The following is a 16,423-nucleotide window of genomic DNA, read 5'->3' as shown; positions in this document are numbered from 1 at the left end:
GTTTCTCAAAGGAAAATAGGTAACGTGTTGAGTTTTTTTACCCTTCATAATTTCAAAATTTGTTTTTTAACCTCTTTTTTATTTTCTATACGAAAGAACTTGTATACTTATTCAGTGCAGGTAACCGGTACCCTCTAATAGTGAGGTGAGAGGAGTAGGCACACAGCAGCCAGAAAGATCTGAATTCCGATCTTGGAGTTTTCTCCTGGTAGCTGCATAATCTTAAGAACACTAGTTAAATTAATTCAATTTCTTTTACTATAGAATATGGAAAAGAACACAGAAATCTATATTATGACAACTAAACTAAATAAACTAACATATAGGTAAAGCCCCTGGCACTGTGCTTGCCCAATAGAGGCTCAAAGCAAAAGTGAGCTTTTTACTCTGTCCTCTTCCCAAGTATTAACAGTGATGCCCTTATCATTTAGAAGCCAAATGTACCGTTTCATTGACTATCTGTCTCTCATCCCAACAGTGAGCTAATACCTTATAGAGTCTGCATTATTTTACTGCAATTCTACCTGTCTCAACAGTATTTATATGTTGCCATTATACTTTGAATATATATCTAGTAGGATAACTTCAATAATTCTCTTAAGTAGTTATTAGGACATATTTGAGCCCTGTGTGGACCGAGTGGTATGTATGCCATATGGAAATGGAAGTGCTTGATGAAAAAGCATGAAAATGGCATCACTGACGGGGAAACTAGAATAAATGTTATTCTAAAGAGTTTTAGAAGATATAAATCACAGCCACTGCATAATTACTGCTAAAAAGTAGCATGGTTTAATACTATGGTTAAAAATTCAGGATACAGAATTCAATTTTGTTTGTTTCAATTGGAGAACCATATATTAAGAACCTATTATATGCAGGGTGTTAAGTGTTGATAAGAGTTCAACTCCTGCTGCTCAAATTTACTAAATTTTACCTTGACGTAGCTGCTTAAATTCAACGTGTCTCAATTTCTCCATCTTCAAAATGAAGCTATTTATGGACTTCCCTGGTGGCACAGTGGTTACGAATCTGCCTGCCAATGCAGGAGACACGGGTTCGATCCCTGGTCCGGGAAGATCCCACATGCCGCGGAGCAACTAAGCCCGTGCGCCACAACTAATGAGCCTGAGTTCTAGAGTCAGCAAGCCAAAAATATCCCATGGGCAGTCACGGAATTAGGTCCATTTATTAGATCATTCAATAAAATATTTACAGAGTAACTTCTATGTATTTTGCAATTAAACTAGCTAAACTAGAGGCTCTAACTTCTGTGTACAAACAAGTCTCAATGACTAAAATATTAGAAAATAGTAAAGTTGCATCAACTGACTTTCCTCAGTGATGTTTGTAATTCTACTTCTGAGCTGCTAAGAATAGAAATGATTCTTGATCGAATCATCTAGTTTGCTCAAAGGCTTCTTGACAGGCATAAAGCAAACTAAAAACATGAACACTATTAATAAAACAGTGGCTCAATCTTCAGAGTATGATAGCAAGGTTTCTTAAGAAAAAAACATTTATAGAATACCGAGGATTCCATGGATGTTTAATTTCAGCAGAATGTATAAACTTCATGAATATTAGAGCATTAAAAAATAAAAGACATATAAACTATATTCAAAGGACATATTAATGTTATTAAATGGCATAGAAAAGTACTAAAAGAATTAAGTTGCCAAATGCATTAAAGTCAGTAAAGCAGAGATTCATGGCACTAGTAATTGCAAGGATAGTAAGAATTTCATAAAGCTCTGATGCACTGGTTTCCATATTAAATTTTATAATTCACTACACCCATGAATTCAGGATTTGGAATTGGGTGGGATTTTTATAATAAGAGCTTTCAACTCTTCTATTACTATTGACTCTACAATTACAACATTGGTTGCCAACCTTGAAAACAGGTACAACTAGCCACAGAAGAGAGCTTAGTAAGACAATATGTTAATGTTTATACAATTATATATTATTATAATATATAGTATTAGAATAATATGCATGAACAGCATGTCAATGTATCAAAATTTATATACATATGTACCATAGGCTCCTGAAATTTCTTTGTCCCTCCCTCCCTCCCTTCAATCCACCTTGGTGATCAACTTGGGACCCTAAAGCTACCTACCATGCCACGATCATGTCTTTTGTCTTTAGTTTAGTGTTTCCAACAGTATCTTCCATGGAGCAACAGTCTTTTGGGAAATATTAATAGGTATAATCAAGTAAATCTGATAAATAATGTATCTCTACCTTCCTATAGATTCACAATGCACATTGGTATGTTAAAGGATCACAAAAATAGAAAGATGTTAATCCATTGCTCACATATTTAAGCAAGGAACATTTTGTCTGCCATGTTCCCATTAGCTTCTTGCAGAGCAGTAGTCAAAAGAATACCAACATGGGAAAGACCATGACAAAAATTCAGCGTGTATTAGTGGGGAATGGTCTTCAAAAGGAGCTCCATGATCCCAATGTATTTTAAAAACCATAAGACACTGTTATGTGTTGAAATGAATCTCTCCCCAAAAGATATGTTGGAGTGCTAACCCCCACTATCTCAGAATGTGATTTTGTTTGGAGACAGGATCTTTATAGAGATAAACAAGTTAAAATGAGATAGGGTGGGTCCTAATCCAATATGATTGGTCTTCATAAAAAGGAGAAATTTAGACACAGAGAGAGGCTTGAATAGAGGGAAGGTAATGTGAAGACACAAGGAGAAGGCCATCTATAAGCCAGGGAACACCTGAGACTACCAGTAGCTAGGAGAGAGGAATGGAACAGATTTTTCCACACAGACTTCAGAAGGAACTAACCCTGTTGACACCTTGATTTTGGACTTTTCTAGCATCCAGAACTTTGAGACAATACATTTCCGTTCTTTTAAAGCTAGTCAGTTTATGGTAGTTTGTCACAGCAGCCCTAGGAAACTAACACAAACACACCACTAATTCCTATCTTACCTTATACTCACATGTGCTTGAGTAATAGCAATAGCATTATTAATACTATAGCCTAATAATGGAGAAGATAGAAACAGGTCTTCTGTCTTCACTAAATATGAGTTACATATACTAAAGTCAGGTTGTAAATTAAAAAGTGCCCTGGGCCCAACTACTCTCCTTGGAGTTGCTTTAATATACATGTTTTGTTTACCCATTCCTTTTGTTAAATGCTCTTGATTATAGTGCCTTTTTCATTCAGCTATTTTGCTCCTTTAAAATAAGAAATCCTTTCCTACCAAATGATAAAATGCAAAGAAAAAAATTTGCTCCCATTTTTTCCCCTATCTTGCAAATCTGTGAAAGAAAACAATCATTTGAAATTCACAATTATCATCAATTAACTTGAAAGAATACAGAAAAAATATAAATGAAAAAGAAATTGTGTGAAAAATAATTTTACTCTAAAAATAAACTTGAGGCCTCATCCAAGAGAGCTGTTGTTAGAAAAAAGGAATGAGGAAATAAATTAGTATAATGTTTCTGAGACTCTCTGAAACAAGAAATTTAAAAGGTGTTAGAGAATAGATCTAAAAATGTCTGAATTGCTCTACTCCTTCCTGCCAAAAACAAGGAACTAAAAAAGACTCACAGACTTTTGGGGGCAAATGAGTGGAGATGCTCTACTACTGAATGGGATATGTGATGGTTAATTTTTTATGTTAACTTGACTGCCCAGGTATTTGGTTAATCGCTGTTCCTGGGTGTATCTGTGAGGGTGTTTCTGTGTGAAATTAACATTTGAATCAATACACTAAATAAAGCAGATTGCCCTCCCCAATGTGATGGGCTTCATCCAATCCACTGAAGGCCTCAACAGAATAAAAGGCTGAGTAAGAAAGAATTCTTTCTGCCTGACTGTCTTTGAGCTGGGACACTGGTCTCCTGCTTTCAGACTCAGACTGGGACTGGAACTTACATCATTAGCTCTCCTGGTTCTCAGGCCTTTGGACTCAGGCTGGAACTATACCATTAGCCCTCCTGGATCTCCAACTTGACAACTACAGATCTTGGACATCTCAGACTCCATAATCATGTGATCATATAAGCCAATTCTCCTTAGAGTAAATCAATCAATCTCTCTCTCTCTCTCTCTATATATATATACATATATATATATATATATATATACACACACACACATACACACACACATATATGTATTTCAGAATAATGATATCTCATTAGGGAAGACTAAAGGATTGTATCTTATTGTTTCTATTTCTCCAGAGAACCCAGATTAATAGAAGACAGAAGTAGAAGCCTTGGTATGTAAATTTCAAGAATTATGCAAAAGAAGGATGATGGTGTCCTAAACATGCCCATAATATCCTGTTTGTACCTCCACGTTTACACCAATACACTAGATTCTAACTACTCACTCAGCATCATTTTTTTTCTCCTGTTATACAAGTGACTAGCACAATACTTGGCTAATTGCATTGGCCAATAAGTTACAAATGAGTAAACAAATGAATGAGCAAATAACTACAGGTGTATAAATTTCAAGTAGGCTAAATGTTAGCAAGCTGAGGTCATGTGATCATTTTATTTTGGGGAGAAACAATAGATGATAATTTTCCTTTGCTTAGAACTAATAGTTTAAATCTGAATAAATATAAATTAAAACAATGTTTAGTGAAATGGCAGAAAAAAACTTCTAATTGTAGCTTACAGTTAACTATTTCTCTAAACTATATTTTGCTCTAGAGTACAAAACATTTTCCTCCTAAGAATAATCTGTATGACAAAGAATCTAAGTTTTAAATATTTGGATTCTAATCATCTGTAAATTGGGCTTGTCACAGAATATTATAAAACTATTTGAGGGCTTCCCTGGTGGTGCAGTGGTTGAGAATCTGCCTGCCAATGCAGGGGACACGGGTTCGAGCCCTAGTCTGGGAAGATCCCACATGCCGCGGAGCAACTGGGCCCGTGAGCCACAACTACTGAGCCTGCGCGTCTGGAGCCTGTGCTCCGCAACAAGAGAGGCCACGATAGTGAGAGGCCCGCGCATCGCGATGAAGAGTGGCCCCCGCTTGCCGCAACTAGAGAAAGCCCTCGCACAGACACGAAGACCCAACACAGCCAAAATAAAATAAATAAATAAACAAATGTGGGGTTAAAAAAAAAAAAAGAAAAACCCAAAGCCAAAAAAAACTATATTAAGATGTATTAAAAAAAAAAAAAACTATTTGAGATTCAGTTAAATGGCTAAATCTCAAATAGTGTTGGCCTTCCGGTAGTTGTGAATGAAGAATGACAAGTTTAGCCATATTAAATTCACAGAAAAAATTAAAGCCCTCAATATAGTCACATAAAATTGGTTCAATACACACAACCAACTTCTTCTGAGGAAGATAATTCACAAAGTATGAGTTGGAAAGTATATACTCTTAAAGACAGAACAATAAATGCATATGCTTCTTAAAGATTCGTAGAACACAGATTCAAATGTCATGCATTCAGAGACAAATTCAGTTGAAATGGAAAAAATAACACATATTTATTTGCCACTTTGACTATATAATTTTTCTGTAAAGGACAATTTTAAGTGGCCTGAACTAGGTTAGCATAGTTGTTAACTCACGTTTCTTTGTGTATGTTTATCATATATAAAGAACCACAGGAAATTTCTCTTTCCATTTGCTGTAGTTGTATTTTTTGGTCTCTGAGAAACTATAAGAAATTTATTCCCAATACAGAGTCAAAATATTCCCTAATAATTTTAAAGTAGTGAATAAACATTTAGTTTTTAAAGTAGCAAAATTTTTTATTACTTTACGATCCTCAGAAATCTTAAGAACTAGACTAACCAATTTATACATTTTTTAAAAAAGTAATTAAATTCAGGAAAGATAAATGATAAGCAGTAATTTGTGAAATGAATGTTTACTTTGGTATATCCTTACCTATGCAAGGTTATTACTAAAGAAAGGATTTAATGTTCACCTTTAGCTGTAGTGCCTTCTCTAAGTTTTCAATCTTTCTTTCAGCATTTCTCAGCTTCTTTAGCTCCTCTGAGTCTAAGAAAGAGCTCTTTGGGGACAAAGACCTTGAGCGTTTCACAGGTGGTTCCTCGAGAATAAAACAAGGACATGGTTGAACTAGTTGGAACACTGGATTATGAAAGACATGCAAAATTAAAGAACAAGTAATTTTGAATACTAATAATGAATTATAAAAAAAAAAATCTTGCATGGAATACCAGAGAAATAACAAGCAGAATTACCACAGTGCTACCGCTAAAGGTTTCTCTGTGACTCGTTAATGAGAATATTCATTTACATTTACATTGTTTCTTTCAGAATAATGATGTCCCATTAGGGAAGACTAAAGGGTTATAGACTCAGAAATGCAAGAAACCTCATTACAAAGGAGGGGATAGAGGCTGGTCTAATTGCTCTATAAGGGTCCAAGGTTACACTTGATAGGACAACCAGAAACAAGAGGGAGAGGATTTTTTTCCCTTTGAAATAGTTTAACACACTGTGAAGTTGAAGGAACAATATGCTTGAGGAATATAAATACAACAGACAGTAGATCTTATACCATAATGACCATATGGTCATTAACTATAATGTGGCTAACTAGAGACAAGAATGTGTGTTTATATTATGTACAGCTTCCTATACCAATCTGGAGAAGGAAGATGTGAAAGCAACTATTAAGCTGGGCAACATATTGTTCATACTTACTGCATGTCCTTATGAAAAAGAAAGAAAATTCTTTCAAAATATCACTCTCATTTTCTTGACTTTTGTTAAAAGCAATGAAACATCAAAGCAGTATATTTTTAAAGCTCAACAATACAGCACACAACCAAATTAGGCCCTATAAGGTCTCTCAATTTTAGGAATATTTTCTTTCATTTAAATAAAGCTCAATGCTGTGAAACTACTCCAAAATGGCAAGAAACATATAATGCAGTTATGTTTAAATACATACTTACATACACAAACAAAGCTAGTTCTTCTGGAAATTACTAATAATATTAGAGGGAGTAAATAAGAATGCCACAGAAACATAGGTCTCATTTTAAATACTTCCTTTATTAAGACATTTGTCCTACTCATAGGAAAAAAATGAAAAGAATGAGAAACAATTATCTTGAAAACATGATTTTCTACTTTTAAAAATATTTTCTACTGCTGAAGTAACAAGTGTGAGAAATATACCTCTAAAACTCCTTACTTTTAGGAAAAGCTTAATTCAATTTATATAGAAATAATATATTTACAATGTGATATTCTGAAATGTTTATATTAATTAATGTTCATAGAATCTTTTGCACTATAATAAGAATATGCAATAAATACTACAAAAAGGAAAAGCTGAGACATTAATAAATAAGAATCATGCTACAAAAAATGTGCTTGTTATTCTCCACTGTTACACCTTTAAACGTGAAAATATGTAACTGCACATATTAATGTTAAATTCCATTTTATAGTTTATATTCCAAATGGGCAGTATTTTAAATATCATATCTGAATGAAATAGAAACATTAAGATATATTTTTCTTCTAATTAAAATTAGAAAATTGAATTAAGGACTAATACCACACTAAAATTTCTACTTAATTTATCTATAGATTAGATAGATGAGGGATACTTATCAAAACTTAATATAAGAATGTTAATTTACTGCAAAAGAGGTATATCATTACTAATATATTTAATTAATTAAATAAGGACTATATTATTCAGATCAAAAAGGGAAAACTTGCTACTCCCAACCATGATTTTATAAAACATTTGACACAGAATATTTTTTAAAAGCTTCCAGAAATATAAGCAGAGAAGTAAATGCTGCTGTTTGTTTTTTAACTTCATCACTTGCCTTGCCAGCCTCATCCTGACAAATTCACAAAATGACAAATGTCCCTACCTTATGTTTCCTTTCAGTACTTGTCAAGATGCTCTTCTCTGAGGAACCCTTGTTGGTATATCTGTTCTCTGATAGTTTTTCATTTGCTATTTTCAGTTTCTCCTGTAAATACTCAATTTCAGACTTCTGTGAGACCATTACGGTTTCTAAGCTCGATAAAGATGGCTGTTGAGAAACCTATTTTAAAAAGTATGTTTGTATCTTACATTATTTACACATTCATGCAAATATTTATATATGTTACTACATTATATAAATCATAAGTATTCCAAGAAAGAACATTTCATTTCAAAAATAAACTGTAAACCTGCACTAGCTAAGCTTCTATCATCCTTATAGAACGGCATTTTCAATAAAATAACCAAGAGTCTGTGTAAACATTTTCATAAGTAATACTGTCATACAGATTTTCAGGAGAAAAAATTTAAAGTTGTGCATGATATACACAACTCATCTATAAAATTGTTTCAAATTAATGATTATACATATAGGTATTTCCTCAGTAAATGCTCAGTGCAATACCACTGAATATAAACCTGAGAAAAGGAAACCAACAGCACTATAGGTCTAATTAGCTTTTAATGTATTATAATTTAGTAATAACTCAAAGAACTCTGATACTTTTTAAAGTCAGCAGAGTTCACAGTATTCTCCTTTGAAATTTATTCCCATGCCAGATAAACTGTTAATGGTAAGCACCACATTTTAACAATAGAAATCACAGGAAAATTAAGTTTGTAAGAAACCTATTCATGAAAACTAGCATTCAACAAAATTGTACCACCATCTTAACTGAATATACTTGGCCATTAAAATCCATGCATATATACTATTTCAAATTAACCACTCCATTTACAAAAAACAAAAACACTAGATCATAAGTGAAACCAAGTTTTTGTTGATTTCCAGGAAAGAAAAGTCAGATCTTATGATTCTAATATTATCAACATGGATCCAGTAGCCCTGAAAAGTTTCATTTAAAATGTGGAGAGCCCCATCCTTCCTAAATGATATTCCTAAGGATTATAACAAATATATGTATGTTTAACTTTTCTGAACTAACGATGAGAAATATTACCTTCTCCTGGTTTTGACTACTTTTTTCTTTTTTTAGGGGATAGGCAAATTTTTACTAATTCTAACCTGTAATTTTTATAAAGAGAAGGATCATCTCATTATACTATCACCACACTATTACATTATACTATCATCATACTATTACACTTTCCTCATATATAAGTCACCTGATTTGTTTCCCAATCTTATTCTATCACAACACTGAATATTTTCCTCAGAATGTTATTTATATTGTACTGTTACCACACTTACAATATTAAATACTGACTCTATTAGCTTGCATTGAACATCAAATTAAAATACCTTAAGCACTTTTCTTCCAAACTCTAAAGGAGTTTGACCTATTCTTTTCTCTTCCTTTAACCATTGTATGGCTTTTATTTATTCTTTCCTCCTCTTTTATAAACAGATTTATGATGCTTATAAATTTTTCCTTTGGGCTGCCAATCTGAACAATTTACAAAGGCTACCTATTCTTGTTCTGGTTTTGTTAAATAAAATTACAAAGAATATATTAATATCACATCATTTACCAAAGAAATTTTAAATAAATTGTTCAAAATCAAACAAAAATTTAGAAAAAAACAGGAAAAACATAATTTTAGCTTATTGATACATCCAATAAGCAATCCTGTGCTCTTTAATAAATGAGTTTTCCAAGTCATCATTGGGTTATAATGCAACAGGTAAGAATGTCAAAACATGAATATTTGGTCAAGAAGCTGCAATTCTAAATCATTAAAATATTTATGAAGATATTAAAAAGCCTCCAACAGTGGACATTGCTACTATAATAATAAAAGATTTCTTATTTAGGCAGAATTCCTTTAAAATTCGTCAGTAAACAATAACGGAACTTCAAAATTAAAATACTATTAAAGTAGTGATTAACTCCAGCTCAAATAGGAGCCATAATGTAAATAAATAAGTAAAATGAGTTATGTTTAAATTATAGCTTTAAAATTCATTCGACAGAGACACTTTGTATACATATTGAACATATACATATATACTTTACTTCCACAAGGAAACTTATGCACGCTCCCAGTTTTTCAAAAATGGAGTCTTCTTTCTCTCTCTCTTTGTCTCTCGTCTTTTATCACTTTTGCTAGAGATACATGCACATGAAGTATTTCACATTTCTCTTAATATAACCACTTTTAAAAGTATAAGTAAAATGAAACATCAAATCGCAGTCACCCTCATTTTGAGGGAATAAGGAGGGTACTTGTGGTAGTAGCTATTCAGCTCCAGCCAGTTGTTTTCACAGAGGAATGTGGCCCACTACTGCCAGATCGACTGATTTTTCAAAAGAATGGAGGAATTCAAATTTCTAAGAGAAATCTAATTTTAAAATATTGGCCAGACTCAGTTTATGACTCTTGTATCTTGAGAACATGGTGGTGGGAGTATAAACTGCTACAAATTTCCTAGGGAAATTTTGAAATATGAATCAAAGAACATAATAATGTACCAAGCCTTGGACTTTGTTCTAATCATACTGAGGGTTGATACAGAAAGATATCCATGATAAACTGTTAAGTGAGGAAGCACAGGTTACAGAAGAATACAGCATACTGTATAGACATAAATTTCACCAAACCCTGAATTTACAGCATTATTTCTGAATGGAGGTATTATATGTGAATTTTCTTCATACATATCTGAATTTCCTTGATTTTTTTTACAATGAACATGTCACTAAACAGTTTTTAAAATGTAATTTTTTCTGCAAATAAAAGGGAAAAAAAGTTCAGTATAAAAATTTCAGTACAGATAGGGGAAATATAAATGAAAGCCTCTATCATATCATCTCTCAGAATTCACTAACGATAAGTTTGGGATATAGTTCCCATACTTTAAAGAGAAAAGGAAAACCATTTTAATTCTGACCTTTAACTTTTTTTTTATTACTAGCTTTATTTTTTATAACAGCTTTACATTTACAGAAAAACTGAGCAGATACTATAGAGACTTCTCCTACACCTCCCAACCCCACCCACCCAGTTTCCCCTATTACTAACAACTAAAATTAATATGGTACATTTGTTAAAATTAATGAACCAATTTTCATACACTATTTTTAACTGAAGTCCCTAGTTTATTCAACTTTCCATAGTTTTTACCTAATGTTCTTTTCTTTTCCCGGATCCCATCCATGATACCACACTACATTTAGTTGTCATGTCAGCAACTCTTGGCTGGGACAGTTTCTCAGACTTTTCTTATTTTTGATGACATTGACAGTGTTGTGGAGTACTATTTAGGTATGTTGTTTTGATAGGATGGCCCTCCACTGGAATTTGTCTATGTTTTCATCATGATTAGACTGGGGTTATGAATTTTGGGGCGGAAGATCACAGAAGCCATCATATCATATCAAGGGTACACACTATCAACATGATTTGACTGCTGACACTGAACTTGATCACATTACCAAAGTAGTGTTTGTCAGGTTACTTGACTGTCAAGTTACTCTTTTGTCACCTATTCATACTATACTCACTTAACCAGCTTTTTAAACATAATAATTACACGTATAACTATTATAGGTATAATATATATCTTCATATATCCTTACTTATTCTTACCCTTTTTAAGCGCTGCTTTACAGGCCTAGCAAGATCAAGACAATCAATCGCCTGTCTGTGGAAGTTCACTCCATCTATTGCCCTTAAAATCCTAGAATCTTTGAAAATTTAACTTTTCTTGCTAAGAATTACTAGTATTTCATAAATAAACTTTTTCCTCTAATGTCAAAAATCCTTGTGCACTTTTTAGTTTATAATCTTGGAAGATAATGGTATGGTGCTAGACCATAGATAATCTGATAAGAAATGATCAGTGGAGTATGCATCCAAATGCCTCCAATTGGAACTAATCTCTTTAAATTAACTATTATTAATACATAACTTCTTTTTCACATTGATTCACAGAGGCAATTTTGATCAAAAACTCCTGTAAAAGCTATTAGAGTAGAAGGAGGGGGGAAGTGAAGCCTTGTGCCAATTACTTTTAAAACATTATATAAATTAAATATCTAGTCATGTTGCTTTAAATTCAAGCAACATTGTATGGCATTACTACAGTGGAGGCTGAGTGAATACTGCTTAATAAATAGAAATTTTTTCCACAACTATCACAATTACAAAGAATTATAAGCTAAATTGTTTTGTCCTGTTAATAAGTTTTAATTTAAAATACTAATTTATTTACTACTTCATTAAAATAATAATAACTAGCATTTAGTGAAAAGTGTTGAGTGCCTAGCTTTAGGTAAGCATTTCACATACATTATCTCACTTATTTAAGAAATTTACAAATTCCAAACCTGTCAACACATAATATAGCCTATTGCAAAACAAAAACACTTAAAAAGGACATGATACCTCAGCAAAAGAAATAGTTTCTCTCCAAGTAATATCTCACTGGAAATTAAGTATAGGTTAAAACATATATGTGTGTTTAAAATCTGTAATATTTGTGTATATAAAATATCCAATCCCTGTGAATATATATATATATATATATATATATATATATATATATATATATATATAAGAAACTGACATCTTGAATGACAGTTCTCTGAAAAGCAACTCAAATCCCCTTGGAAGAAGACAGAATATTTAAAAAGTGCATATATATATATATATATATATATATATATATATATATATATATATATATATTTACAAATATACATATAATTTTCTTCTCATGAAATCCTGAATCTCTACAAAAACTTACATTTCATTTAAAATTGATTTTAGAAATGCAGAAATATATCTATTGCCAATTTATAAAACAGTTAGCTGACTCATCCATAACCTGAGAACAGATGACTTCAATAATAATCATATAGTCTTAAGATAATAAAGAAAAAAGAAAACTATTAAATCAACATGATATCATAAATCAAAATAGTCTTGTCACAAAAGTTCACAAATGGAATTAAGTATACCAACTTAAACTTATACCTCCCTTTTAGAAAGACTATGAAATTGAGTAATAAATGTGTCAACAAAGACAGCTAGCACTCTCTTTTAAAAAATATAAGTATTTGCATTTCTTCCATCCATTCACTTTTAACCCAAATATACTCAGATTATACTTAGAGATCACAAAATATAATGAAATTATTTACCACATTTAGGTAAACTTTAAAATGTCACCATTTCCTCTCATAAACACCAAACTAATAACACAATACTGAAAAATTCAGTACTATAAAGTATTCAAATTAAACTTTCCTTTAGTATCTAACACTTGTGTGGTAAAGCCAAATCAGGGCACAGCAAAATAAAAGGGGAAATTTTAATGTCATAAATTTATTTCCATACACCATATAAAGCTTAACACTGAATGGATTACAAATGGATGCTTTACTGGCTTAGAGTCACATCCAATAGACAACAGTATCTTTGTTATGAAACTGAGAAACCAAAAGCTAATTATTTCTTCTATGACATGTAAATATCAGGCTGCACTGACAATAATTAGTGATATTTACATGTCACAGAACAGTGTTTAGAGTATTAACTGTGTAGTATACACACTGACTACAGATTCTAATACTAACAGTAAACTAATGCTGGCCTTACTTAAAAATTAGGATAAAAAGACTAAGTGATTTTTCTATAGATTTGTTTTTTTACCTTAAAAAGCAAAATTAAACACAATCAGGTTTTTCCAAAGTATGTTATAAAGCCTCACAGTCTGCCAGATTTCTGAATATTTAAAGTATATCTGTTAATGGTGTCCTAAAATGAATTTCTAGATTCAAGGAATGAAATGTGTAATCCATTACCTATTATAATGCATACTCTAAGTTTTATAAACATTTGACACTTATGTCACCAGTAAAAAAATCAAAATTTGTGCACTAATGGTATAAGCAAGGGACTATGCTTGTTATGCATTATCATCTCTATACATTAAAACCTCAATCATACTCAAACAAATTCACTAAAGTGTGGTTTTCAATCTGCTAACTATGCATTCCATAATAGCCTGTAATTATTAAAAACTGACAAGAAAGCTACGCCACCTGTGTTTATGTGAAGCCAGGTAATGAAAAAAACAACAACGCTGTCATCACCTCTCAATTCCTGATTGCATTATCAAAACTGTAGCCGAGTTTGGCATCTGGGTGTGACCTTGTTAACTGCTAGGGTAATTAAATTTATTCTACTGGGAAAAAGGATGATAAATTATTAGCAAGAAGATTTTGTTCACATTTTATTAAATTGGCCTGTCAAAGGGTTGGCCAAATTATCAAGGGCCTCATTTATTGGAGGCCAGCCATATTGCCACATCTGTTACAATTATTTATAATTTCAGCAGTTGAAAACCAACTGAGTTAGGCATCCGCCATGTAAAGTAATTTACAAATTATCTGATGAGGGAGTGTTTTAGCTTCTCCCTCATTTCTAGCCAGCAGAAAGCCGCGCTGTAATTACAGAACACGATTAGGTTCTTTGGGGAACTTATCTTGCACTCATAGCCATAGTAAGATGCAGCAAGAACATATGGAGGAGCTTGTGCTTCTACTCCCTGAAGCTCGTGACCCGCCTGCCGCTGAGCCCTTGAGTTGAATTTGAATGAGAGTGCCATGGCTAATGTTCTACACATGCACCATTTATGCCACAAAACCAATCGGATCACTGTTAATTATGAAGCAGCTATAATCAGGCCTTCACATCTGTGTAATGTGAAGCGCAGTAGGCTGTATTCCAATAATGTATGACTACCTTTGTGTCGCAAATTGCGAGCCATATTGCCTCAGTAGTAGTTACTGAATTCAAAGTAACTCCTCTGATAAAAGCCCATCACATGGATATTTTTATCCAGCTTTACAAAAAATAAAAATAAAAAAATAAAGAAAAAGCAAACCCAAAAGCCTTTCTTTATCAGCTATTGACCAGAACAGTTAAAACATATGGCACAAGTTCATTAATGAACAACACAGAGCACTCTAATTTAATGAAACCACTTGAGCCATAAAAATCAGATTTAGTTAATTCCCTCTTTTCCATTTTTTCACATCTAGCCTAAACCTAAGATCTATTTAATATTACAAGTTATCAAGACACAAAATATATTTTTTACAAATTTATAAAAAATATTAAAAACTTGTGTTGTACTATGAATAACTGTTAAAAAGAAAGGCAAAAATACGGTTTTTTATTTTACAAATTGAATTTCATCACAAATCTCATGTAAGAAAGAATAATTATTTCTTTTTTAGAAAGTGAATCCTAGCAGCTGTATTCTAACAAAAAAAAATAGTCTTTCTTCCATGAGAAATCTTTCCATGGAAAGGCAGCTAAACAAGCTGCACCCAGATGGCAAACCAGCTACAGTTTAATTAATCCACTAAAAGCCATTCAGATTTCGGTAAGGGTAATGTAATTTTGAATAATAGTAGGGAAAAAAAATCACTAAAACATTCTTAAGTTTTATTATAGCGGCAAGAGAAGTGCCACTATAGAGTAGTTAAAGCTGAGTTGCGGTTTCTATTATACGTGATACATTTCTAGATTTTAATATCTTGGGCTGTTTCATACTGCTTGGAACTTAAAGCAGGCTTAAAATATCAGAATATCTATTGGAAGCCTTTTTTTTTTTTTAGAAGAAATAGTTTATTTTTCAAGCAGGGAAGTGGAGTTATATGATTATAACGAGCTTAAATGTTGTGGATATAATACACAAATAGCTTTAGGAAAGAAAAAAGTTTATAGTTAACCTATAAAAGACAAAAACTTCAAATTTTTCTTTTAAATAAAAAAGTTCTTCTTTTATCAAGGTTAAAAATGATGTCATAATATAATTTTATTACTGTTTTCTCCCGAAGGTTGATTAAATACGAAACTGTCAGGAGATCATTTCCCATATACTTCTGTGGCCATGCCTACCTATACAAATAGATGAAAAATATAAGCTAGGTGTGTATAATTAAATCAAGCAATAAATTACAAAGCAGTTTTTACTTAAAATAATGCTGTAGAGTAAATCAACTTTTCAAAATGAATTTACATATACAAATTAAAAATTAGTTAAGTGTGAAATAAGATGATAAGTATAATTTAAAATTACTTATATACGACATTTGTCCTAAATAATTAAAAAATAATTTTGGTGCTATAGCAGTAAGATATCTAGAGAAAGTATAAGACTGATATTCTTCCATGTTGAAAATGAGAAAAAAGTATAATTGAAACAATAAGAGAATAAAAATCATAAAAAGCAAACAAAAGTGAACCAATTATGAACTCTGGCATAATATTTCCCAACTACAGTATGACAAGACTTAATAGCATTCTGAGTCTAAGTTAACTTACTACAATCTGATCTCCTTTCTGCCAACTAAGAAATTAAAATAGTTTAGTTGATGCCAAGTAGCTACTATCAATACTAGACTCCCTGATTGGCAAGAAATCAGAGC

At 32.0% G+C, this 16,423-nt stretch overlaps 1 protein-coding gene across 5 annotated transcripts in view; it reads right to left on the bottom strand.

Moving 5' to 3' along the window:
- CNTLN (centlein) overlaps nucleotides 1–16,423 on the bottom strand; it is a 333,334-nt gene that overhangs the window by 135,795 nt on the left and 181,116 nt on the right. For 3 of the 5 annotated variants that reach the window (XM_068552481.1, XM_068552482.1, XM_068552483.1), the window contains exons 9-10: nucleotides 7,900–8,076; nucleotides 5,961–6,086 (exon numbers count right to left, since the gene is read on the bottom strand). In XM_068552481.1, coding sequence (XP_068408582.1) covers nucleotides 5,961–6,086; nucleotides 7,900–8,076 — 303 coding nt within the window. The remainder of the gene's footprint in view (nucleotides 1–5,960; nucleotides 6,087–7,899; nucleotides 8,077–16,423) is intronic. The other 2 variants (XM_068552485.1, XM_068552486.1) reach the window with 2 other exon arrangements.

The sequence above is a fragment of the Eschrichtius robustus genome, chromosome 10 (assembly GCF_028021215.1).
Source record: "Eschrichtius robustus isolate mEscRob2 chromosome 10, mEscRob2.pri, whole genome shotgun sequence".
Taxonomy (NCBI): Eukaryota; Metazoa; Chordata; class Mammalia; order Artiodactyla; family Eschrichtiidae; genus Eschrichtius; species Eschrichtius robustus.
The sequence above is the reverse complement of the archived record's forward strand: the minus strand, read 5'-3'. Positions and strand labels throughout refer to the sequence as shown.